The 26966-nt window shown below is 44.5% G+C and overlaps 1 protein-coding gene across 1 annotated transcript in view; it reads right to left on the reverse strand.

The window, feature by feature from the left end:
* The window catches only part of VPS13B (vacuolar protein sorting 13 homolog B), a 1115876-nt gene that overhangs the window by 13813 nt on the left and 1075097 nt on the right, over window positions 1-26966 (reverse strand). The window contains exons 54-57 of the mRNA XM_007934836.2: window positions 18000-18118; window positions 14278-15083; window positions 9140-9316; window positions 6672-6842 (exon numbers count right to left, since the gene is read on the reverse strand). Of these exons, the coding sequence (XP_007933027.1) occupies window positions 6672-6842; window positions 9140-9316; window positions 14278-15083; window positions 18000-18118 (1273 nt within the window). The remainder of the gene's footprint in view (window positions 1-6671; window positions 6843-9139; window positions 9317-14277; window positions 15084-17999; window positions 18119-26966) is intronic.

Genomic DNA, 26966 nt, shown 5'->3' on the forward strand with positions numbered 1-26966 from the left:
TCTTTGAGAAGTGGATGGCCTCCTCCTTCTTCCTAGTCTGTCTCAGTCTGTAAGCTGGGCTGATACCTGTGCACCATGTGCATCCCACTGGGTTTGAAACACCAGTGGCTCAGCCTCAAAACTCACATCAACACGTCACCACGGTAGGACAAACCGACAGGTTTGTCTCCCTGTTGGAAACCTCTCGTACCACCCTTACCTGGGTCCCTGCGGCTGATTAATGAAAATTAATGCTAGGATTAATGAAAATTCAGTCCCCCTAGTAGAAATTTTAGTATATGTCAAATCCCATTATTCTAAATGTCATTAATTCAAAATCTCTTGGGTAAACTGAGATTTCCAGGTCTCAGTTAATGACCTGCTAATTTCAAGCAATACCCCATTGAACAAAATCCCAGTCAAACAAAGTTCAGCTCCTTCAGGTCACCTGTGAAGGCAGTGCTCTGCCATGAAGATCCCCTCCTGTAGGTTTTGACAGTCATTTACATTTACTTATGTACAGATGAATAATGACCTGAGGTGAGGTCTGCTTCCTAGCCTAGACCACTTCATCCCAAACTTCTAAAGAAAGGAGATGCCTATTAATGGTGGAAGGATTACCACCATTTTGGCTCCCAACGCCTAGTCCTGGCAACTCAGGCTGGGCGCCCACCTCACTTGGTCAGGATCTAAGAAATTGGATGCTCTGTTCTCCAGCTGGGATATCAGGGGTCAGAGTGGCTGGGAAGTATCAACCAAATCTGCCAGGAGGTGGGAGGGGGGCATCAGTGCGTGGGAGGTGGGAACCAGTGTCTTCATTTCATAGCTGACAGTTCAAAATGAACAGTGTCTTAGAATACTTTTTGTGATTTTATTACCTGACTTTGTTCAAGGGTCTCCATGCTTAAGAGTAAGAAAATAGCTGGAGTAGATAATTACAAATTCAGCAATAAATTATTACTTATATTTATGGTAGAAATATCTTTGCTCAATTGCAGGCTTCCACACGACTATGAAAAATGAGTTCCCAAACCAAAAACCAAAGCTGCTGCTGTTGTGTCGATTCTGGTGCATAGCGACCCTAGAGGAGAGCAGAACTGCCCCGTGGGGTTCCAGGGTTGCAGTCTTTGCGGAAGCAGACTGCCACACCTTTCTCCTGAGGAGCAGGTGGTGGGTTTGAACTGTCAACCTTTTGGTTGGCAGCCGAGTGCTTTAACCACTGCACCACCAGGGCTCCTTAAAAATGAGTTTTTTGGGGGTATTACTTCACTTGGGATCTCCTATTTCTCTTTAATGATCCAGGCTTAACCTGTAGAAGGAGTTGACCAGATTATCCACCAAGGGCTGGAATGTCGATCTGCTTAAATGCAAAAAGGTATCCATCGTGAGACTCCCTTTTGATCTTTTTTCTCTAGTCACTGGCCACAGTGAAGGCTCTCCTTACCATGCTTTTGACAGATAAACTCTTTGGGCAACGGGAACAGCGGAAAGCCTGAACCTGTGACAAGGCGTTAGATTCTGCGAATTTGTGGAGCTGCCGTATCCTCAGCTCTGCGCGGGGCCCTCGCAGGGGAATGTGGCCTCGTCACATACACCACCACCTCACTGCTCGCCAGGTGCCAGGTGCTGTCCTCTCCCTCCCTGTGCTAACGACCTGGAGACCAGCTAGGCCCTGAGAGAGCAGCAGCGGTTTCAGGTCTCTTTCACGGTCTCTTTCAACCCCGCCCTGAGAGAGGCAGCTTCTCTTGGGACTTTACAAGGCTCTCTCATTGAGTATGATCCAGCTAAATCCTACAACTGGTAAATTATTTACTATCATATACTCAAACCCTGCCCCAAGGCTTTAAGTAGTGGAAATTGATCCCCAACTTGTCTTTTGGCATCAGGCCCACAGGGTGGGCGGCCACATGGAGGCGGCTGTGATGTGAAGAAACAAGGGCAAGGAGGGAAGCGGGAGCCTCCGGGCGGGTTTTCACTGCACTCTGTGGGAAGAGCAGAAAGGAGGGAGGGATTTCCTTTTGTACCCTTTCATTGTAGGTTGCTTCTTGAAGCAAGGAAAATAAAAGGGTGTGCCCTCACCTCTCCTGTGACTTGCTCCCCAGCCTCAGGCAACAAACCTAGGCCTCTGGTCTGTGAAGCCCCAGCCTGCGTCTGCTCCGCGCGGCACTTCCCCCTGTGCAGGGCGCTGAGACTTTACTTTGAACACTTTTCTGCCACAACAGCAGAGGCAGAGGCCTGAGCTGGGACCCAAAGCTGCCACTCCCTGTTCCAGAGACAAAGGAGACCCACAGAGCATTTTAGGCATTCCAGCTCCAGGCTCTCTTTTTTGACCAGGAACGACTAGGACTGAGGAGGAAGCACGAAAGTCTGTTTGTGTTATCCCTGGATTTCCTAATAACTGAAAGCAAGTCAGCTCAGGGCACAGTGCAGAGAGAGCCTGAGGGAAGCTCCTTTTCAGGCGACCTCACTCTGAGGGAAGGCTTCCAGAGGCACCTGGTCGAGGCCTGTGTTGTTGGGATTCCAAACAGCAAACCCAAGAGTGGCTTGAAGATACGGAGGGGTGTGGCTTCTGGCAAAGTTAAGCCATGCTTCATAAATCAGGTGGAGGCCCCAAAGAAGAGTGGGTCACAAAAGCAGTTTCTGGCCTTCCACCTTTGGTTTCCCTGAGGGAGAAGGCATGTTCCGGAGCAAACGTGTGTGTGTGTGTGTGTGTGTGTGTGTGTATTGTGACCGTGGCCTGGAGCTGCATCTCCTCTTAGCTCTGGCTCCAGGGTAAAGTGTGGGTGTTTGAGGAACGGATTTGGTAAATGTGGGCAAGGCTGGTGCCAATTTTGGAAAATCTGTGGCGCTTACCCTGAAGCCACTGCAGCCTCTCTCTCTACCCGTGCATTCTCCCACTGCCCTGCAGCGGTGTAGCTGGCCACGGCAGCTAAGGACTTTGTGTTAGACTGGGTTCTCTAGAGAAACAAAACCAGTAAAGCTTATATATATGTGTGTGTATATATATATATATGTACATATATATATATAGAGAGAGAGAGAGACAGAGACAGAGAGAGAGAGAGAGAAAGATTTATCTTAGGAAAATGGCTCACACACTTATAGAAGCCAGCAAGTCCAAAGTTCCTGGATCAAACATCAAGCTGGAGGCTTTTCCCGACTCTTGTAGCCGCAGGGGCTGAGGAGCTCAAGGCTGGCAGGCAGTACACTGGCTGTTGACTCCAAAGAATGACGAATCCAAGATCTCCAGGCCGAATGATGGATTGTTCACTCACAGACAGTTGTAGGCAGCACAACAGAATCCCGATCCACAGAAGAATGTCTCTTCTCCCAGGATGTCCACAGATATACTGGAAACAGGCCACACCCCTAGGGCAACTCCCTTTCAACACACTGGCCGCTCAAAACATAGTCATCTGATCCCATCATGGGAACAACCACACCACAACAGCTCAAACCACACAGAATTGTGGTCCAGCCAAGTTGACACACAGCTCCAACTATCACAGACTTCCTTTGGTTTTCAAGGGTCTCATAACACTCCAGTGTCCTCTGAGGGTGAAGCAGAGACAAGAAGGTCCACCAAACCCATAGGCAAGTTCTTACTCTCAAACTTTTCATCACCCCGTCTCCCATATCCTGACTATGTCTAGGCCAGGAACCCCCCAACATGGGTGACAAGGTAGCCCAGTTTCTAGTGCTCACCTCACATCATCTCTCTGACCTGGCCAAGTGACTCACACTCGTCCATACCCAGGGTTGTGAAGATCAAATGAAATGGCAGCTGTGGAAGTGTTCTGCCAATCCTAAAGTGTTTTTAAATGTACTTTTAATCAACTGAGCCCTTAATGTTTCTAGCTTGCACAGGAAGAAACAACCCATAGAATTTCTATGGGTTTTAAACTATTGCATGATAATAATTCTAACTTCAGGAACTCTGGTAGCATAGTACCTAAGGCCCTTGACTACCAACCAGAAGGCTGGTGGTTCAAACCCATCAGCCGCTCCTTGGAAGGAAGGTCGGTCAATCTACTTCCATAGTGATACCACCTTGGAAACCCAAGGAGGGGTCGCTATGAGTTGAGTCCAACTCGACTGCACATAACAACAATTCTAACTTCAATTAGACATTTAACTGCACAAGGCAATTTTAACCACTATTTCCGGGGGTGGATTAAATGGTGACAAATCTGTAGTTTTCAAAGCGAAGGTACTCAGTTGGTTCTCCTCTCCTCTTTTTCCTGCCACACATCAGGTTGTTCTAGATCAGACATTTTGAGATAATCCAGAGATTATAGGAGATACAAACAGGTTTTGAACTCTCAGTCATCCTTGGCAAACACATGGATAAAATGAACATGTTCTCCTCTTTTAGAGGAAAGGAAGCCGGTTTGGGTTAAGCTTGAGATACCCACAGTGAACTAAAATCTCTGAGTGGACCTGAAGTGGCCACGCCGTGCTCAGAGTGTGTTCCTGCACGAGGACAGGAGTGCCGTGGGCCCTCAACAGCCCAGTGTTTGCAGGTCCAATCAGTGTACAAAATACAAAAACCACAATAAACTCACTGCCATCGAGTCGATTCCAACTCATAGCAATCCCCACCATGTTTCCAAGGCTGTAAATCTTCATGGAAGCAGATTGCCTTATCTTTCTTCTGTGGAGTGGCTGGTACGTTCAAATCACTGACCTATTGGTTAGCAGCCAAATGCCTTAATCACTGCACCACCAGAGCTCCTTAATCAGTACACAAAGGGGAATGATTTATTTCTTCTCCAGAACTTACAGGTTTTTGTAAATTTCCAAAGATGTGAAAGACCCTACGAGCTCACTGCACTGCAGTTTCTTTCCGTGGACAGACAAATGATTTCCTTGTACCTAAGTGAGGATGCACAAGACACAATGACTGCAGCAAAGATCGAAGCTTTGTGGTTTTCTAGCCCAAAGGGCTGGCATCATAAGGGCAGACACATGGCCTCTCCCATCCCTGATTTCTACCATCAGGTAACTGGGTAGTGGCTCTGGGCTGAACACTTCCCTTAGGCTAAGCGGGAGTTAGGGCTGAGGCAGCCATGGCTAGCCAGCTCAGTTCTCTTTCTGCTCACTGTAACCTCCAAGTGTTTGGTGAAGGGAAGGAAGTGCTCATGCCCAAAGCAGAGGGCACTTAAGCCTACAATTCTTAGCAAAAAATGTCCCAAAGTCCCTAAACGATGACCTTGAGGCCCCCAAGATAACTTTACTGTCACTTCCTCTGGTTATGGCAACTTAATCCATCAAACCAAAACTAAAGCAAAAATAGTAAAATGTTTCTCTTTCCTGGGGCACTCTTTGAAAATAAGTGACTCTTGTAGTTCCTTTGTGACCATAACAGAAAAACGAGGGATGCTGTTTACCAAAAACTGACTCTACCCGCACACGACCACCATTTTCTCTGACAATGGTGCTGCCAGCCCCGTATCACAAATGAGAAACTCGGGCTCAGAGAACTTGTCCGAGATCACAAAGAAAGGACCTGGGGACTGGAACGAGGGCTGCTGGCTCCCGAGGACTGTGACCCACCCATGTCTCTGGGATGACTGAGTCAACAAGGGGACTGTTCCTTCACTGCGTCTCCTTCCCAGGTCATTAGCGTCTCGTTTCCAGGCGCTATCAAATGACAGTGCCCCCATCACTGAATGTTCTGACTTAACTAATTCCCAGTAACTTAACCTGAACTTGTCACATTTTACTGCTTCCTCCCGGAGCCTCAGCTGGGCTGTGGTTGCAAGTTGAGGAGTGGAGTGGAGAACTGAAGACTGGAGAGAGGACAAGTCCTTTCATGCCCATCTTCTCTACCCTTTGCTCTGAGCTGCTCTGGCCGCTTTGATCTCTGCAAGCTGCACACTCCTGCAGATGCGTGCAGGCAGCCTGCCAAGCAATACAGTTTTAAATTCCTTTGCAAACAAATAAACAAAAAATACCCTTGAAAATCCAGCTCTGTGAAATTTCAGCTCTGAAGACTCATTTTAATAGATTTTCCCAAAGCATCTTATTTTTAAACTTTTGTAATATTTTGAAATATTCACAGCAATCTGCACCGCTAACTATACTATCTGGCTGCTTGACAAACGATAACTGCTCCAAGCCCAGCTGACCTGGCACGCCTGAAAAACAGACAGGAAAAAGCAAGTTTCTCACTGGAGGTGACGTGATATCTGCATGTTGTTCCAGTGCCTCTAACAAAAGCCAGCACACCTCGGCCTCCAGGGCAGCGAAGGGGTGAGAGCCTCCGGAGGGCTTCAGAAGGGCTGCCGGGCACTCACTCTAAAACGCAAACAGCTACATGCCACTGTCCTGTGGACACCGCCACACTTGGGGGCCTCTTATGGAATTGTTCTTTCCTTTGGAGAACCACAATGAGGCCAGAGATACGTTCCCACCAGAGGCAAAGGCAGGCAGAGCATGTATGTTTACACAGGCGGGCCTCTGACCCGTGTTGGCAGAACGGGGCTGGGAAGCAAGCGCCTGTCCCCAGTGCCGCACTGCTAGGAACCAGAGTGAGTACCTTACCTGCTCCGAGCCTCAGCTTTGTGTGCTGCAAGGATGTAAACTTCATAGCCTAGCCATCCCCAGGGAGAACGTGAACGTGACATGTCCCTGTCTGCAGAGCTCGAGTACAGATGGGCATGACTACCATAACCTCAGCGGCCCCTTACCAAGCAAGCTGATGCCCAGTCGGGACAGGCCTTGACTGAGCCCCTCGCCCAGGCTCTCGGGGAGTTGCCGCCGCCACTCCTCCTGCCGGTTATAGTGCTCCTCATCCAGCGAGAGTCGGTCCATGTTCCGGGCCAGGCTCGTGGCCAGGTTGGTGATGGATGTGAGGGTACCTGAGGGCACAAGAGCACATGGATTGGCCTCCTGGTCACAAGATAGACTCCAGAGGTGTGGCCCCTGGAGGGCAGAAGGGAGACAGGGGACAGCTTAGAGTACATCTGTCCTCTCTGGACATGCCTGGGTGGCAAGCAACGGCAGCTTCCTCTGGGGCAACTTCAAGCAGTCACCATAAGGGCTGGGGTGCTGCTGAACACCTGTGGAGGAGACAGCACTTGTTACGGTGGCCAGAAGCTCTGCTCACAGGAAGAACTGCGTTTCAGATGATGTTATCATTCACTATAATTGCATTTAGTTTTCAGCAAAAAACGAGGAAGACCTTCAATGAGATGTTTGCAACAATGGGCTCAAACACAGCAATGATTGTGAGGACGACAGAGGCCTCGCCGCATTTCATTCTGTTGTACACAGAGACGGTATGAGTCAGAAATGACTTGACGGCACCTAACAACATCATTTAATTGTCACGGCTCCATCAAGACAGTTCTGAAGGCCTCACTGAGGCCCAGTTTTGAAGGTTTAACACTTGCCTACTCTGGGTTATGTTGCTGAACTTTAAACAAATTGTAAAGATATGTTTCCACTAGAGCAATAACTCATTTTCCTTCCTTATTACTTTAGTAATAAAGGGAGACACTAAGCTGGATCATTTGACATTCTGGGGAAATAATTATTGGGCAACAGAGAATATGTGCAATTTTGATATTCAGGATGTTAAGTGAAAAAAGCAAGGGCAATAAGGGAGGAAATCACTTCAAAGCCACGATTCCGCCTGGTTTTCCCAAGAAAGCCTATTTCAGCATCTTGCTCAGAAAAAGTCCTAATTTCCTTTAGCAAGTCTGCACGTATCACAGTGAACAAATCTGAAAGGTGTACACGGCTGCATCCCAAAGCTAACAAAGATGCTCATCTGTTACAGGACAGCTAATTTCGAGAAGAAACAGCAGATGTCATTTTTGCAGCTGCATCTTTACCAGTGATCTGAAAAGAGGGAAAAAACCACGTGTGCACACACACAGACACCAAAACACCAACAGAGGAGGGAACACGTACGAAAAACAATCGGTGAGTCAGTGTGCTAGAAGGACCGCTGAAATTAAGGTCAATTTAGCAGGTGTAGGTTGTCTTATTTTCAAATAAAAATAAGAACTAAAAGGATTCAAGTGTCAAGAGAGGAAACCAGATGACTCATCTGGGTGAGCCCTGCGGCTCAGCTCCCAGGCTGCCCGGATGATCTGAGCCAGTCTTTTCATTGTTTTCCTCCATGGATTCTCATATTTCAAGCACACATCTTCTTCTGAGGCCTTCTATAGACTTCTACAAGGAGCTCTGGTGGTGTAGTGCCTAAGGCATTTGACTGCTAACCAGAAGGTTGGCAGTTCAAACCTACCAGCCACTCTGTGGAAGGAAGACTGGGCAATATACTTCCGTAAAGATTTACTGCTTTGGAAACCCAACGGGAGCCTCTATGAGTCAGGATGGACTTGATGGCAGAGAGTTTGCTTTTTCTGGTTTACAGACTCCTACAACCTGCCCACGCACAATGGAGCTGCAGCACTGTCCTCAGTAAAACCCCTTTTATGGGGGCAAGCCCTCTTCTTTGTTTTCCCTGCCTTAGATACTCAGGTGGCCCTTAGTAATTCTTGATTCACTGCCAATGTGACCAAAATATCACCCGCAAACACAGGGATGAAATGAACATGTTGTCCTGTTGGGGACCTGGATTTCTGGCTACAGCCTGAGCCCTCGGCCTCTGCTCCTGATGATTCATCTTGGCCACAAGATGGCACTGTTTGCGTATCGTGCTACAGGGAAGTTGGCTGTTGTACCTCCAAATCTGCTTCCATGTCAAAACGTATCCATACACTTACAAAAGTTATGACAACTGTATCTACATTAAAAAAAAAAAAAAAAAAAAAACCATGATGAAGCAACACAGTGTAGGATTTCTGATGTTTTGCAGCAGTCCTGAACACCTTGAGTATTTCTGTATTTATCACATGGAATAACAGTTGAGCCAATCCTTGTTTTCCCAATGGGAGTTTTAAAATTCTGAAGTTTCTGAAACATTTTCACACACTACAGGCAAGTAGTGATCTGTTTAAAACATAGGACATTATATATGAGCTTTGTTACAAATTCAACATTTCACTGCAGGCTAACAAGCCAAACAGAGCTCCTCGCAACCTGAATGCATTTAAAACTTTAACACATTCGTCTTTTTTTTTTTTTTTTTTTTTTAAAAGGGAAGGAATGAAAATAAGGCATTAGGACAAGGGACCAAAAGAGCTACCTTTGGAAATGTGCTTTACAAATGAAGTCGTCCCTCTGGAAACTCCACTGACAAAGGCTCCCGGGCCCCGGGTCAGCCCCTCGTAGGGGAGCCTGAAGAAGTCGGCAATCCCATTGCCTATGCTTCTCACCAGACTGGCCGGGCTGCCGAGGATTTCCAGAGATCCAACCACCCAGCCTGCAATGGACCAAAGGGAAAGGGTTACTGGAAACTTAAAGGCAGCACTTTCAACATTTGTGAAAAAGTGACCCACTTTCTCGGCAAATCATTTTCCACACTAGAATTGAGAATGTAATAAGGTTCTTTGGAGCAAAATATGGGAAGTAACTCATTCACTGTGGATTCGTAAGTGGCAAGCTTTCATACTTTATAAATCAAAGTGATCTTTTTGGCGGCCTCACAAGTAGCTTTACTATGACTTCCTGGTCGGAGCCTCCCATGTTCCTGCTAACAGGGCTCCCACCAGCCTAAGAGGCAGCGGCCCCAGGCTCTGCAGGTTCTGCTGCTGTGAGAGGTGATCTTTGAAACCTGGCCGGGCAGCGAAGGACCAGGACGAGGAGATGCCTGGGCCAGGAGAGGAGGCCACGTTCTAGATGGGGTGTTGCAGAAGTGGTGTGAACGTCTGATGACGGAAGAGTTATTTTTAATCTTTCCCAATCCTACCAGGCTGAGCGCTTCCCTCTGGAGCAAAGCTAGAGCCAGACCCGTTTCCCCTGCACCCAGCTTCAGTTGCATAAACATCAGTGACACGGCCATACTGTCTAGGTTAGAGAGAGGGGAGTGTTCCCAGCAGGTCTCCCAGGAGGGCGGCTTCGGACCTGGTTTTCCAGTTAACATCTGGCTTCCTGGGAGCTGGCCTACCCAGTGGCCCGGCTGCCATGTCTGCTGCCTTGTGGGAATGTGGCTGTGGTGTCATACCTGCCAGAGGTTCCCTTCCTTCCTGGGATGGAGACCTGAGGCTACAGGCCAGAGGACTGAGGTGCAGGCAAGGGACAAGAGAGGGGATTCTGAAAGGCAATTCCAACCTCTGGGAATCCACTGGTCTTCCAGACTATGGCTGAAAGCCTTTCTGGGGAGGCCACGGGGATAAGACCCACGGTGGAACCATCCCTCTCTCCCTGGCAGCCCCTGGGGGGATAGTCCTGACAGAGATGCTCTGTCAAAAGGTTGAGAAGGTGTGGGCAGAGGCACCAAGCCTGGGTCCTGAAGGCTCCCCAGGCCTTCCTGAGGTAGAGTGGGACATTCTTCTATTTTGAGTCTGCTTCCACAGAGATACAGCCTTGGAAACCCAAAGAGGGGTCGCTATGAGTTGGAACTGACTCGACAGCAGTGAGTTTGCTTTGAGTTTTTGCTTCTCTAAGGAGCTCTGGTGGTGTAGTGCCTAAGGCATTTAACTAACCAGGTTGGTGGTTCAAACCCACCAGCCACTGCACAAGGAAGACTGGGCAATCTACTTCCATAAAGATTTACTGCCTCAGAAACCTAAAGCGGGTCACTATGAGTAGGAATCAACTTGATGGCAGTGAATTTTTGTTTGTTTGTTTGTTTTTCTTCTCTATAACACGATGATGAAAACATGAGGGTTTAGGTCAAAGGAGAATAATTTCTAGAAGATGAAGATTAGGAATAGGAAGGCCTCTGGGTGCCAGGCATTCAACTCACTCAATTCTCCTAGTGACTGTGTGCAAGAGAACTATTCATATCTCCCTTTGAAGAAATGCAGGTGAGTCAATAATGACTATGTCCTGCTTGGGGTCAGCAACTATACCAGCCTCAGGAGACAGAGACGAATCTGACATGGTAGTACTGTCTCCATGGTCTCACAGTCAGAGAGGAAGAGGAGGGAACTGGGGCTCAGACATTAAGCCTGTTGCTCACACAATCTCTCAGCTGGTTAGAGGTGTGGGCTGGGTTTCCATTCCAGGTTTATTTGGCTCCAGAGCCCACTTGCTCTCTTTCTGTGACCCTTTAGGCTGTAAAGCCTAGGCAGGGTGCTGGTGGTGGAATACTGTTCCTGGGAGCTCTCTCTCTGGAGGTAAAGCCACAGAGCAAATCCTCTCAAGTCTGGGATGGTCTGTTGTAATTTGCTGCCTGGAGAAGGTTGGTCTAGAGACATCTTAAAGCCCCTTCTCGCCAAAGAGTCCACATACAGATCAAGAAAGGAGAGTAGCCGTTGCCGAGCAGAGCCCCTCTATGCTAGACCCGGGCAGCTCAGTGCAGTGGGCACACAGTGTGAATAGAAAGTGCCCAGCCTGCCCCCCCCCAGCTCCCACCCAGCTGCTGGGCCCCCTTTCTGCTCGCTGTGGCCATACGAAGGGTGGGGTACATTTCCTGGGTCGTAACTAGCGAAACCTGAAGCCACTGTCTGATAAAAGGGCCAGAAAGTATACAAGGGCATGCCTTCTTTAGTTCTTTTCCTCCAAAAGCAAATACATCTTCTGCTTACTCGTTTGGGAATTTTGTTTTTGGTAAAGGAGTCTATTTAGCTTCCTATCAATTTGAGAGGGAACTCGGGAAATTAAGGCCACATTCTTTCCTTCAACTAGGGTTGCTTACTCATTTCTAATTACTGTTTATTTTTAGAACATCTTCAAGAAAGTGACTCCATAAACTTTCCTAGAAATGAAGATGGACATTTTTTGACCATCATACCCAGGAACCTTCTACTCAACTCCAGTGGTTAAATCCTGACCCAGCCGACATATGGACAGCAACTTGTTCACTCCCAAGCCAGGGCTCTCTTTAGGCACATGCTACTACTGTCTTGAAGTCTTTTCTACCTGGAATCTTCTCTCCAAAGATGCAACATACAGGTCGAGAATGGAGAGTAACCGTTGCCGAGCAGAGCCCCGCTATGCTGGCCCCGTGCAGCTCAGGGCAGTGGGCACAGAATCTCAGCCAGCTGTGGGGGCCCACCCTGCTCGCTGCCGCCTCCCCCATGGCTACTCTCCTCCAGATCTTCCTCATACTGTCCTGAGGTTTTAGTAACAGAGTTCCCAAAAGGCTCTACAAACTTGGCCTTCTGTATGTGGATTTGTTGTCTCAGTGCTGTATATAATGAGCTTGGGACAACAGCTTAGAGGATTTTTAGGTGGATTGCAAAAAATCCAAACAGAATGTTCTTGTGAAAGCTCATTAAAAATATAAAACAAAACAAAGAGTGATCATTTGAGCACACAGGCTGTAGGGTCAGTTACTTGGTGCCATCAGCTGGAGTTTCTCTGCCAGCTCATCACACACATGGACGCCCCACACCGCGGCATGGACGTGGTGACCAAGGGGAGATGTATTCCTTCCAAGGACTCAGAGCTCAGGAACCTCATTCCTGCTCCTCAAGTTCAAAGCAAAACCGCCTGGAAGGGTAAGTTTCTGGAATTGTTTGTAAATACACCCACCTATTAAAGCTGAAATGTTAACTGCTTATTTTTAAATGATTTCTTAGCAAGAGGGCAGTGCTTTCTTCATTGTTGTGCAAACTCTCAAAATGCAAAGTCCACCAGGGCCCGCCTCCTGATCTTGTCGTTTTCAGTTTAAGAGTCCTGGACAGACCTATGTACTCTAAGAATTTTCATTATGAAGAAAATCTAAGCTTAACAAGATAGCAATGACACGGGCCAGTGACTGCCACAATATCAATCTTACAAGGGACTGTATCTGCCAAACACAAAGTTACAAAGAGGGCAGAGAAAGGTCTTCTCCTTTGTCACTTGCAGAAAGTAAGATTGCCATGCCCTTTACAGAAGGGGCTGACAAAGCCAGCTCTGGACGGCGTTCCCTGCTTGAAGTCTTTGGAACATGAGGTACCAGATTATCAAACTGAAAGTGTGTTGGAGTGAATCTGGGTCAGGAACATGTGCTTCGATGCTGGTTACCTAAGTATTCTGAGACCACATGGTCCCAACACTCGACTTTCAGCCCACAGTCCTCTCCACATAACACTGTATACTCATATTCAACTCACCCTTTTAGACTTTTCTGGCCAGATTGAAAAGAGAAAACTTGCCTTCTGGCCCTGGGTGCGCAGGAGGCCATCTGCCTGGCACCAGAAGGCAGTAAGCCAGGAAGGGGCAAGGCCAGCCTTTTGTTTTGGGCTCAGGTCTGCGGAGAGGGTGAGACCACAGCTTTCTCTTTTGATCCATCTCCTTTCTGCATCTTCCTAGCACATAGAGTCTTCTCAGTTTCTCACCTACAGTTATTCATGGACTGTAACACAAAGTGATACCCAGAACTTAATTTTTTCAGGCCCAGGAGCTGAGTGCCTGGACTAGTCTTCCTGGCTATACTAGTGTGCTAATATAGGGCCTTGTACCTGTAATACCGGGAGCTCTGGTAGCATAGTGGCTAAGGCACTTGACTGCTAACCAGAAGGCTGGCGGTTCAAACCCACCAGCCACTCCTCGGAAGAAAGATGGGGCAATCTACTTCCGTAGTGATACTGCCTTGGAAACCCAAGGAGGGGTCGCTTTGAGTCAGGTCCGACTCGATGGCACATAACAACAACCTGTAATACCAAGAAGGATTTGCTAAATTGAATAAAAACTGTAAGTTACATAGCTGCTAATTAACAGCACCTATGGCTTTGGTAAAAGGAGCTCTGGTGGGGCAGTGGTTAGAGCATTTGGCTGCCAACCACAACGTTAGCAGTTCGAACCCACCAGTCGCTCTATGAAGAAGATGAGGCAGTCTGCTTTGTAAAGATTTACAGCTTTGGTAACCATATGGGGCAGCTCTCCTCTGTCCTACAGGGTCCCTAGGAGTCAGAATCGACTCATTGGCAGTGGGTTTGGTTTGGTTTGGTTTGGTTTTATTGCTTGAGTGGTTATTAAGTGCCAAGCAAATGCAAGCTACTTTACATACTTTGATCTTACCCTCTCTAAACCCCCTAAATCCATTTAATAGATGAAGAAACTGAGACAGAGAAACGTTCAATAACTTGCTCAAGGCCTTACAAGTAGCAGTGGCAGAATCTCGATTAAAATTCAGTTCTAACTGCAAAGCCTGTGTTCTTCACTTCTCACCATATTGCTTCCCTAGTGTCTTGAAGGAGGTAAGAGACTGCCCAAAGCACCTCACTTTTGCTCAGCTCTTGCTCATCAGATTTAGGGTAAGGTCCCAGGCCCCCTGCTTGTCATCCTCACCTGCTCTGAAGAGAGCCCCGGCGGCATAGTGCATTGCCAGGGCATGGATGAGCTGCCTGGCCGTGGTGAAGATGGGCCCTGTTTCAAACACCGAGAAGGAGAGAGGAGTGTGGTCGGAGGCAATGTACAGCTTGAGGGAAGCGTGGATACTGACGAGGAGATTCACAGGCTGTATTACCAGTTTCCGTAACTTCACAGGATTCACCAAGGCCCTGGCGTGCTGTCTGACCTGCACAGGCAATGCTTGTTTACCACCTGAGAGGACCCTGGCGTGACCGGCCAGCTTGCTGTTAGGAAAGTAGGTGTCAAACAAAGTTTTCACATAGTATACAAATGTGTCTTCCACATACAACCTGGCAGGTTTCAATTCAAAATTGAACTCATTAATATCAAATAAGAAGCTTTTGCCCTCAGTGAAGGTGATGCAGAGTTTAATAAAACAATTTTCCTTGTATTCTTCTAAATCTTTGCTGGCTACGAGGAGACTCTGCATTTTGCAACACTGAGGAGGTTCTGTTTTTTCTCCCTGGCAGACCAAGACAGCGAAGTGGAAGTTGGACTTGTTATAAAGCTGGTTGTCCAACTGCAAGTCCCCACAGTAGACCTCCATGCGGTAAAGCTGAAAGTGTGCTGCAGAGGTCACTTCCACAGGAAGGTGACCAGCCACTGGGGCCATCTGGAGAAAAACATTGTCCAGCGTGAGTCTGAGAAGTTCAGATGATGCTTTGTGGTAGGTGAGGTCATCAAACACTGCCAGGCTCAACTGAGTGATGAACATTTTAAACGTAACAATCTTCCCCAGCAGTCTAGAGAAAGAGAAAAGAGCATCATTCTTCCCTTGCTTTTGTTTTTTCAAATGGCAGTGCCTTATTAGACACCTCCTGATGGGACATCAGATTCTCATAAGAAACAAATAAGAACTCAACTTTCAGTGCATCGTGTCTGGACAGAGACAGTCACACTCCAACAGTATTGGGAAATGTTCCCAATGGGACTATTACAAGTTCTTGTCATGTTTCTATATGTGCTTCCCTTATCAACACCAGATTTTTACTCCAAAATCCTTCTAGCTGTTGTGCACTAATTCTCCATCATGATGATGACAAGGCAGAAAGGCATAAACCAACTCAGCTCTTTAATCAAAAAGTGAAGCAAGCAGAAGAAAACTAACCATGAGCTCCCACCACAGCCCATCAACCAGCATCTAAGCCCGTATGCTCGGCTCTCCCCACCATTTTTGGGGTGCAAGCACTGCCCATGCCTGTGTCAGGGGAGCCCCTCTATTGTACACCTCTGCTCACTCTGCTCTCACCCACTCAGGGACTCACTCCGGAAATTCACACCACTCCTACCTCATCATTTTCACTTGTTTACTGGATCATTACTAGCAGTAATAAACATGTTCTCTCTCCTTTGCTAAAAAATTCCTCTTGTAGTTCCAATCTTTCTCAAGCTAAGACTCAATTTCCTGATCCTCTACATGAAAACTGCAAAGCATTTTCTATACCTGCTGCCTCCTATTCCTCTCCTTACAGTCTCTTAAAGTTGTTCTAAGTGGGCTTTTGCCCTCACCAATTTACCAAATCAACTCTTGTCAAGGTCACCAATGACTTTTATGTGGCTAAATCAAATGATGGATTTTCTGTTTTCACTTATCTGACCTATCAGAGCATTTGACACTGTTGGTAACCCCTCCCTCTTGGAAACACTTTCTTTATATGCTTTCTAGAACAGCATTCTTTCAGTTTTTCTACCTCTCTGGTCACTAGGCTAATCCCTCCTCTTCTCCCAGACCTCCTAAAATTAAGGAGCCTCTTCTCCTTCCTCTCTCCACTCAGTCTCTTGAAGATCTCACCCAATCTCATGCTTTGAAATATCAACGCTATGTTGATGACCTCCAAAGTTACATATGTAACCTGGAACTCTACCTTAAACTCCAGACTTGTATATCTAACCGCCTATGCCTAAGGCATTTGACTGCTAACCAGAAGACTGGTGGTTCAAACCCACCAGTCACTCCTCGGAAGGCAGACTGGGCAATCTATTTCTGTAGACATGCTACCTCGGAAACCCAAGGAGGGGTTGCTATGAGTCGGAAATGACTTGACGGCAGTGAATTTTGAGTATGCACATATTCACTTAAATGTCTAAATGGCATCTAAACTTAACATATCTATAAACCAAACTTTTGATCTTCCCCCTAAACCTCTATATACCTAGACAGGTATAGTCTTTCCTATCTCAGTTGATGGCATCACATCCTTCCAGTTTCTCAGATCAAAAAATTTAGTCATGTTTGATTCCTGTATTTTCAACCCTTATCCAATGTGCCAGGAAATCTCTCCACTTTATCTTAAAAATATACCCAGAATTTGGTCATTTTTCATCACTTCCACTAATAGCAATGCCTCACTGTGTACTAACTAATCTCCTCACTCCTGCTTTTGTTTCTCTAGGGAAGCCAAGTGATCTTCTGAAAATTTGTCAGATCATGTTCCTTTTCTGCTCAAAATGGCACGAATATATTTTAATTTAAGTTACTTACTATTGAAAACGAAAAATCATTTATAATCCCATCTCTATTAACAAGTTGATTCTTTTCCTTTCAGTCATTTTTCTAGGAATTTCTGTTTGTGTCTGTGAGAATGTGTATATATATGACATGACACAGCCTTACTCAATCATAAGGATATATTTAATTTTATATCTTGATTAGATTTCTTTAGATATCACATGCATATTTCTATTAGTTAAAAATTGTATGCATCCCTGTTTAAAATTTCCCTTTCATTTATTCACTCCCTGATGGACATTAGTACTCCAGATATCTTGTCATGATAACGAACAACACGACAGACATACCTCTGCACATCTATTTGTCTGCTTCTGTAGTTAACTCCTTAGCATCTAATTTGAAAAGTGGAATTTCCAAGCTAAAGGGATTTCAAAGATTTTAATATATATTGCTAAAGGACTTTCCAGAAAGTGGTAAAAATTTATACATCCACCAGGACTGCATAAGATGGAACATCATTACTTTAAAAGTAAATAATGTTTCATTTCTTTAATTATCATTTCTTTCTGGAGGAAGAGGCTATTCTTCCTATTAAAGTACATGGGCACTTTTAAATCAAGGACAAGAGGACATTAACCCTTTGTCTGGCTTATGTTTCTAAAGCTCCACAGCAACACTCATATCAAAGGGAGAAAATGTGACTCTAAGAAGTATTTATTTTTACGTACCTCCAAGTCCAAGTTGTCACATGGATACACAAATATTAACTTGCACTTCATGCTTATGACAAACAGTGTAATTCTAAGATATTTGTCTTAGTTTGTAAATCAGTTTGTTAAACTCATCCCAGAGAAGAAGGGGTACCCAAGGAGATGCTAATTGCTACATGTTGTAGTGTGGTCTAATGCTACTAACTATATGTTTACTTAGGGCTTACACAGTAATTAGCCCAAAAGCCTTAATGTATACATACCTCACTGCCGTTGAGTCAATTTCAACTCACAGCAACCCTACAGGACAGAGTAGAACTGCCCCACAGGGTTGCAAGGCTGTAAATCTTTATGGAAGCAGACTGGCTCATCCTTCCCTGTGCTACCAGGGCTGCTTCTAATATGTACAGGGGTGATGAAAAATGTTAAACAGCAGGTTTACAACTGTACAATAGGAAAGCTTACTATACTGCTACTGGGCAAATAATTAAACGTACCGGTTGGTATTGGTTAAAATAGGGCCTGCTTTTCCTTCTGGGGCCAAAGTTACAAAGACTGTGCCACACTGATGGACGATGTCCACATATACATAGCCAAAGCCAGTTAGGAACAAAACCTGGAAAAAAGAATATTCAAAATCTAATTTAAAAAAGAAAGAAAGAAAGAAACACTACTGAAATGGCTGACGTGAAATGTCTCAAGTTATGATTCAATACCACAAACACTTCCTGGCTGCTATTCAGTTAACTTGAAATGAAAATAACAACAATAAAAACAACCCAAAATGCCAAAAAATCAAATCCAGACTTTTCATTCTCCAGCTGTTCAAGCCCCCCGCCCCACAACGATGCATGATTGGGCACGAGTATCTTCCTTCTCTGCTTTATGGAACTGGCAAATCATTCTGTATGGGCTGGAGCCCAGCCACGGTCTAGCTTTATATGTGCATATGAATCTCTGTGGGGAAAACAAAGAACTCCAAAACTTAAGACTTGAAATGCAATGTGCAAACAGTTTCAGGCTCTTGAGTGTTGACTTCCTACCGTGGTGGTGTCCTTCTGTGCCACAGATACTAAAAACATATCTGAAAACCTACCAATAAGACACTTCATCAATCCTCCCACTGTCCCTCACATAACTTGTAACAAGAATGCTGGATATGTTAATGTGCTTGGAGTCACAGCTAATTTTTCTACCATGAGAAGGCACACGAAGCCCTAAGGAAAGTTCCATCTCAGGAGGGCAGGTGCCAGGCTGGCAGAACACATGTCCTTTCAACGTGAAATACCAATATTGCTTAAATGGACATTTTAAAACAGAACAGAACTATTTGAAAAACAACTCCAAGAACATCATGTTCACAGCCAACATCACCTGAGGGTAGGGGCAAGAACTTCCTTATGCTTGGGAAAGTAAATTATGAGGATTTGCAGTATCAGTCAAGTCCAAATCTGGCCTTTTATTACCATTAGGACAGCAAATAAAACAAGACAGACAGAAATTTCCTGGATGAAGGAACAAAGGTCCTCGCTTGCTTGACATGTAGTCAATGTATTCTAATGTCAACGATATAGGAACCAGAGAGAGCACACACAGAATCAAGCATAGGAGAGTCGCAGGCTCAAATTTGGAAGCAACTTCAAGGTTACTGGGCTCCTTTCTTGTGAAAGGCTCCTGCCTCAGCGATCTTGACCATCTTCAGCATCCAAGACACCTGGATGCCACGCAGATGTCACACCTACCTCCTTCCTTTTCTCCCTGCAGCCTGACCGTCATCCAGCTCTGCCACATGCCTCTGCATGGTACCATTTTTTTCCATCCTATAGCACGGCACTAGCAGTGTGCCAATCACTACTCCCTGTGCCCAGACACTCCTCTTCCCCATAAAAGTCCTTCTAAAACCCTATGTATCTCTGCATATACAGCTCATGACACTGTACCCTGATTTTCCTATTCCCTTTCTTGTCTTGATACCTACTCCTATATTCCAAAACCATTTAAATTATATGCTATTTGAAAGCAAATTTTATCATTTGTACTACAGTTTAGATACCTGACCCAGTCACTAGACTGTAAAGTCCTTCAGGGGAGAGTTAATCTGTTGTATCTGTACTCTCCATGTAGTGTTGTTGTTGTTAGGTGCCATCAAGTTAGCTCTGACTCATAGTGATCCTATGCACTACAGAATGAAATACTGCCAGCCCTGCACTAGCAGGGCTCTCCATGGAGATTTCTGCAACATTATCCATTTCTAAACTCCCATTGTGAATTTTCCCTATTTGTTCCAAGGTAAGAATTGAACTTGACTACGATAAAATTCCACCACTCGCCTGTCAGCTTGTTGTACTATGGTGCTTTTTGCATGTTGCTGTGACACTGGGGTCTGTGCCACTGGTATTTCAAGTATCAGCAGGGTCACTCATGGTAGACAGGTTTCAGTAAAACTTCCAGACTAAGACAGAGTAGGAAGAAGGATGGGGCTACCCACTGCTGAAAACATTAACCAGTGAAAACCTTATGAACAGCAGTGAAACACTGTTTGATATGTTACTGGAAACTTTATGAATAGCCCTGAAACATTGTCTGATATAATGCTGGAAGATGAGTCCTTCAGGTTGGAAGGCGCTCAAAATACAACTAGGGAAAAGGTACTTCCTCAAAGTAGAGTTGACCTTAGTGATGTGGATGGAATAAAGCTTTTGGGACCTTCATTTGCTGATGGGGGTAAGAATCAAAATGGGAAGAAACACCTGCAAACATCCATTAATAACTGGAACACATAATGTATGAAGTATGAATCTAGGACAATTGGAAGTTGTCAAAAATGAAATAGAGTGCATAGAGATGGATAGCCTAGGCATTAATGAGCTGAAATAGATTAGTAATGGCCATTTTGAATCAGACAATCATATGGTCTATTATGTGGGGAATGACAAATTGAAGAGGAATGGTGTATTCATTGTCAAAAAGAATGCTTCATGATCTATCCTAAAGTACAATGCTGTCAGGGATAGGATAATATCCATATGCCTACAAAGAAAATCAGCTAATGTTGAAATTTATGCACCAACTACTAAAGCCAAAGATAAAGAAATAGAAGATTGTTACTAACTTATGCAGTCTGAAATTGATCAAACATGCAATCAATATGTATTGATAATTACTGGTTATTGGGATGCAAAAAGGGTGGAAAGAGAAAGAAGAATCATCTGCAGTTGGAAACCGTGGCCTTGGTGATAGGAATAAGGCTGGAGATTGCATGGTAGACTTTTGGAATACCAATGACTTATTCATTGCAAATACCCTTTTTTTTCAACAATACACACAGTGGCTACACATGTGGACCTCACCAGACAGAATACACAGGAATCACACTGGCTACATCTGTGGAAAGAGATGTGAAGAAGCTCAATATCTTCAGTCAAAACAAGGCCAGGAGCTGACTGTGGAGCAGACCATCAACTGCTCATATGCAAGTTCAAGCTGAAGCTGAAGACAATTAAAACAAGTTCGTGAGAGCCAAAATATGATTGCAACCCACCTGAATTTAGAGATCATCTAAAGAATAGATTTGATGCATTGAACACCAATGAAGGAAAAGCAGAAGAGCTGGGGGGGTGACATCAAGAACATCATCCATGAAGAAAGAAAAAGGTCATTAAAAAGACAGGAAAGGCATAGCTCAGGGGGCAGGAGTACATGGAGGGAAAGGACACAGGGAAGAGTAACTATGAGGAAGAAGTGGGAGGGGAGCTGTTGTATTCTGGTAAATTACAGTCAATGTCATGAGACAAAGTGTATGTGAACTGCTATATGGAAAGTGAATTTGCTCTGCACACTTTCACCCAAATCAAAAAAGAAAGAAAAGAAAGGAAGAAAAGACCAAAATGGATGTCAGAAGAGACTCTGAGATTGGAACTCTTGTGCACTGCTGGTGGGATTGTAAAATGGTACAATTGTTGTGGCAAATGGTATGGCATTTCCTTAAAAAACTGAAAATTAGAGGTACCATTTGACCCAGCAATTCCATTACTAGGAATATATCCTAAAGAGGTGAGAGAGAGCACGTGAACAGACATAAGTACACCTATGTTCACTGTAGCACAATTCACCATAGCAAAGAGATAGAAATAACCTAAATGCCCATCAACGGATGAGTGGATAACCAAATTATGGTACGTGCACACAATGGAATACTATGCTACATTAAAGAACAATGAGGGACATGCGAATCATCTCACAAGGTGGATGAACCTGGAGGACATTATGCTGAGTGAAATAAGTCAATCGCAGAAGGACAAGTACTGTACTACTGTGAAAAGACAGAGAAGGGTTTGCTTGGGAAAGGGAACTCACTTTGTAGGTTACTGGGATGGGGAGGGATTAATTTTGGGCTAGTTGGGGCCTACACACTGACGTGGGTAGAGGGAGGAATATAGAGGAAGGATCTGTGACCACCATGATAACTAGGGAATTGAGAGGACACTGAATTATGCACGTAAGAGATAGACAATAGATGCTAATACCAACCAATGTGTCCACAATACTGCATTGTCATTAACACCAAACACCAGGCTACAGATAAACACATAAACACCTGAGATGAACAGACGGGGGTCAGTAAACAGAAGTATACTTGCCTGGCTACCAATGCCAACCACTCAGGAAGGGATCAGATCTAGAGATCCTGGATAGAGTGGGAGGGAAAACATGGAACAAAATCCAAAAACTCAATAAGGACTGGAATTATTGGTCAGATGAAATCTGGTGAGACCCCCAATACTATGGTCCTGGAATACATTCTGTGCTTAGAATAAAATGCACTCCCAGGGGCTGGCTCTCAGTCCAACAGTTAAGAAGATGTACATGCAGACCACTCAACTCAGGATGACGCACCCACATACTCTATGGTAATACATCCCTTAGAGCAATAGACCACAGGACACCAGAGGACCAACATTCAAATTGAGGAAATGCAGGACAAACAGGAGTGCATAAACATGAGGGGCACAGGGGGAGGGTTATCAGGTATGGACGGGTGGAGACTTGGTTAGGGTTGGACATGGTAAATGGGGAATGAAACTAAATGTACACATAATTTTGAATGTAAAACAAGCTCTAAAAATTAAAAAAAATAGACTCTGAAACTTGCTGTTGAATGGAGAGCAGCTAAAGTAAATGGAAGAAACACTAAAATAAAAGAACTGAATGGAAGAATTCAAAGGGCGGCTCGAGAAGACAAAGTAAATTATTATAATGAATTGTGCAAAGACCTGCAATTAGAAAACCAAAGGGAAGAACACACTCAGCATTTCTCAAGCTGAAAGACCTGGAGAAAAAATTAAGTCTTGAGCTGCAATACTGAAGGATTCTATGGGCAAAATAATGAATGATGTAGGAAGCATCAAAAGAAGATGGAAGGAATACACAGTCACTATACTAAAAAGAACTGGTCAATGTTCAACTATTTCAGGAGTTAGCATATGATCAAGAACCAGTGATATTGAAGGAGGAAGTCCAAGCTGCACTGAAGGAATTGTTGAAAAATAAGGCTCCAGGAATTGACAGAATATCCATTGAGATGTTTCAACAAATGGATACAGTGCTGGAGGCACTTATTTGTTTATGCTAAGAAATTTGGAAGACAGTTACCTGGCCAAATGACTGGAAGAGATCAATATTTAGGCCTATTCCAAAGAAAGGTGATCCAACAGAATGTGGAAATTATTGAACAATATCATTAATTTCACATGAAAGTAAAATTTTGCTGAAGATAATTAAAAAATGAATGCAGCAGTATACTGATGAGGAACAGCCAGAAATTAAAGCTGGATTCAGAAGAGGACATGGAACGAGGGTTAGCCATTGCTGATGTCAGATGGATCTTGGCTCAAAGCAAAGAATACAAGGAAGATGTTCACCTGTGTTTTCATTGATCATGCAAAAGCATTCAACTGTGTGGATCATAACAAATTATGGCTAACATTGTGAAAAATGGGAATTCCAGAACACTTAATGTGTTCCTGAGGAACCTGTAAATAGACCTGGATGCTGCCGTTCAAACAGAACAAGGGGTATTGCATGGTTTAAAATCAGGAAGGGTGTATGTCAGAGCTGTGTCCTTTTACCATACTCATTCAGTCTGTATGCTGAGGAAATAATGCAAGAAGATGGACTATGTAAAGAAGAATGCAGCATCAGGATTGGAGGAAGACTCATTAACAACCTGCAATATGCAGATAATACAATCTTGCTTGCTGAAAGTGAAGATGACTTGAAGCACTTAGTGATAAAGATCAAAGACTACAGTCTTCAGTATGGATGACACCTTAACATAAAGCAAACAAAAACCCTCACAACTGGACCAAGCAAGCAACATCATGATAAATGGAAAAAAGATTGAAGCTGTCAGGGATTTCATTATACCTGGAACAACAATCAACACCTATGGAAGAAGCAGTCAGGAAATCAGATGTTGTATTGCACTGGGCAAATCTGCTGCAAAAGACTTCTTTAAAGTGTTAAGAAGCAAAGATGTCACATTGAAGACTAAGGTGCACCTAACCCAAGCCATTGTATTTTCAATTACCCATATGCATGTGAACTGGCCAGAGAATAAGAAAGACTGAAGAAGTGTTGGAGCTTCCAAATTATGGTGTTGGTAAAGAACACTGAAAGTACCATGCACTGCCAGAAGAATGAACCAACCCATCCTGGAAGAAGTGCAGCCAGAATGCTCCTGAAAGCGAGTATGGCCAGACTCTGTCTCACCTACTTTGGTCATGTTGTCAGAAGGGACTATTTGCTGGAGAAGAATATCATGGTTGGTAAAGTAGTGGGTCAGTGAAAAAGGGGAAGACCCTCAATAGGATGGATTGACCCAGTGGCTGCAATGATGGGCTCAGGCACAGCAAGGGTCGTGAGGATGGCCCAGGACCGGGCGTACTTCGTTGTGTTGTCCACGGGCTGCTGGAAGGTGGAGCTGACTCAGCGGCACCTAACAGGAACAACAATGACAAAATCTGGAACCCAGCCCACTTAAATATTGGCTTACCTCACCAACCTAAAACAAAATAGGTATTCTTTAAGAAACGTCACATTTATCAAAGCCATCCCTTTGGATGATGTGTAAAATGAGTAATGTTGCTTTTTTTACTAGGCTGATAGATATGGATTATTTATTCATCAGGCATAAAGCTTTTTAAGGCTCTACGCTCCCATCTATATTCTCTTCTCTCAATGGCTATCTGTAACTTCAGTACATAACTCAGATTTTTTCAAAGAGTGCTGAAAACCAGAACTACCATCCTTCCAAGGAGGGAAGGAAGCCATGGGATCAGTACAGGGAAGTATTCATTGTTCTGCTCATTCTCAAAGTAATCTTCAGGCATTATGCAATGATACTTACACTGTCTAAGATAATAAAGATAAGGCAAGCTGATGGTTTCTGCTAACTGTCCGAGGAGGGACTTTTGAAAGCAAGCAAATTAACCTAAACCTTTCAGGTACTTCTGGCCAAAAAATCCTGGACTCTGCAGAGAAATTTTTGTTGGGAGTCCCTTTCACCACTGAGGTTAGAAGAAACCCAGACTTTAATTCTTGGAGCCTGCACCCATCTCTTTTCACATATAGACAGACAGGCTCCTCACACCTCCAGGGCTTTTGTGCAGTGACAGCTAAGTAGTAGGGAGTTAGGGACCTAAATAACAGATAAATTAGGCCTCTAAACCCACTTTCCCCAGAAGTTTACCATAAACCTTGCTTTGTTGTGAGAGCTCAATCATTTAGTCGTTCAATTAATTATTTTAAAAATATTTAGAGAGTAACTACAAAGGGTCAGTTGCTGTATTAGGCACAGAAAAGATATAATCATACCCTCCAGTTCATGGCCCAGCTGATTTAAAAAAAAAAAAAAAAGTGTGTGTTTCAGAGAAGAATGTTGATGTAACAAATAATAGTAATAGCAAAAAGAATGATAGAATGGAAGAAAAATGTGGCACAATACTCAAAATTATAAAAAAAAAAAAAAAAAAAAAGCCAGGTAAACAAATACACTTCCAGGGCTGTGGTATTGCCTGCTTCTCCCTCTTAAACTGTTAACTATCAAGGTCTCCATGGAAATGCCACAAGGGCAATGGTTTGGTGCCTGTTTTGCCCACTACTTACAACCAGTGCCTGGCACTCCATAAGGATCAAGGCTGATGATATGAATGGATATCATTTCAATGTGGCTCCAGTGGCAGCGATTTCTAGTCCCCCTTTCCGTCTGGGCACAGAGCAGGATTACACTCTCCATCCCCCTACAGTTAGGAATGCCACATGACTCATTTTGTCAAATGTTCTGAGAGCTGAACTGACATGTGTTACTTCTACTTTGTCGTAGGGTCACAACAACATCATCATCATCTGTATCATCCATGGAAGCAGATCAAGAAATCCAACAACGTATTGCATTGGGAAAATTTCGTGTAAAAGACCTTTTTAAAGTTTTAAAAGGAAAGATGTTGTTTTGATGACTAAGGTGTGCTTGATCCAACCCATGGTCTTTTCATTTACCTCATGTGTATGCAAAAGTTGGATCGTGAAAAAGGAAGACAGAATGAGAATACATGTGAACTATAGTGTTGGTAAAGAATATTGAATATACCATGGACTGCCAAAAGAATAAACAAACCAACTGTGGAAGAGATACACTCAGAATGTTTCTAGAAGGGAGGATGGCAAGACTTGCTTACTTTGGACAAATCATCAGCAAAGACCAATTGCTAGAAAAAGACATCATGCTTAGTAAACGAAATGAGGGAACCCCTCTATGAGATGAGGGAAACCCTCAGTGAGATGGCCTCATACAACAGCCTGAGAAATGGACTCAAACATACCAGGATCAGGAAGAAGGCCCAGGCCCAGGCACCGCTTTTCTGTTTACATAAGGCTGCCATGAGATGGAGTGCACTTGCTGGCAACCAACTGTAACCACTTGAGTCAAAGCATCAAAGAGCCAGCCTTCTTCCCCTGCTTCAGAAACTCAACAAAAGCCTTGTGTATCACTGGTGGGCCAAATCTGGTCTGTTACTTGTTATTGTACATAAAATTTTATTAGAACACAACTATGCTAATTTTTATGTATTTTCTTTAATGGCAGAGTTGAACAGTCTGAACAGAGACTGTATGGCCTGCAAAGACTAAAATATTTACTATTTAGATCTTTGCCAAAAGGGCAAGGAGGCCATATCTTCTGACTTCTTCTAACTGCACAAGAGGAAGACAGAATCACTATCATTAGCCCAAGGCCCACTCCTGCGAGGCCAGACATGCTGCCTCCCTCCAGCCCTTACACTAGCCGGTCCTCCTGCAGCACCCAAAGCCTACCTGCTGGGTTCAATAATTCACTGCAGTGGCCACACAGAACTCACAGATTATGGGGTTTATTAGGGAAGCACCAGGCTACAATTCAAGTTCAGGAA

Source organism: Orycteropus afer, unplaced genomic scaffold (assembly GCF_000298275.1).
Source record: "Orycteropus afer afer isolate SDZICR_OR568_19922 unplaced genomic scaffold, OryAfe1.0 scaffold00021, whole genome shotgun sequence".
In the NCBI taxonomy this organism is placed as follows: Eukaryota; Metazoa; Chordata; class Mammalia; order Tubulidentata; family Orycteropodidae; genus Orycteropus; species Orycteropus afer.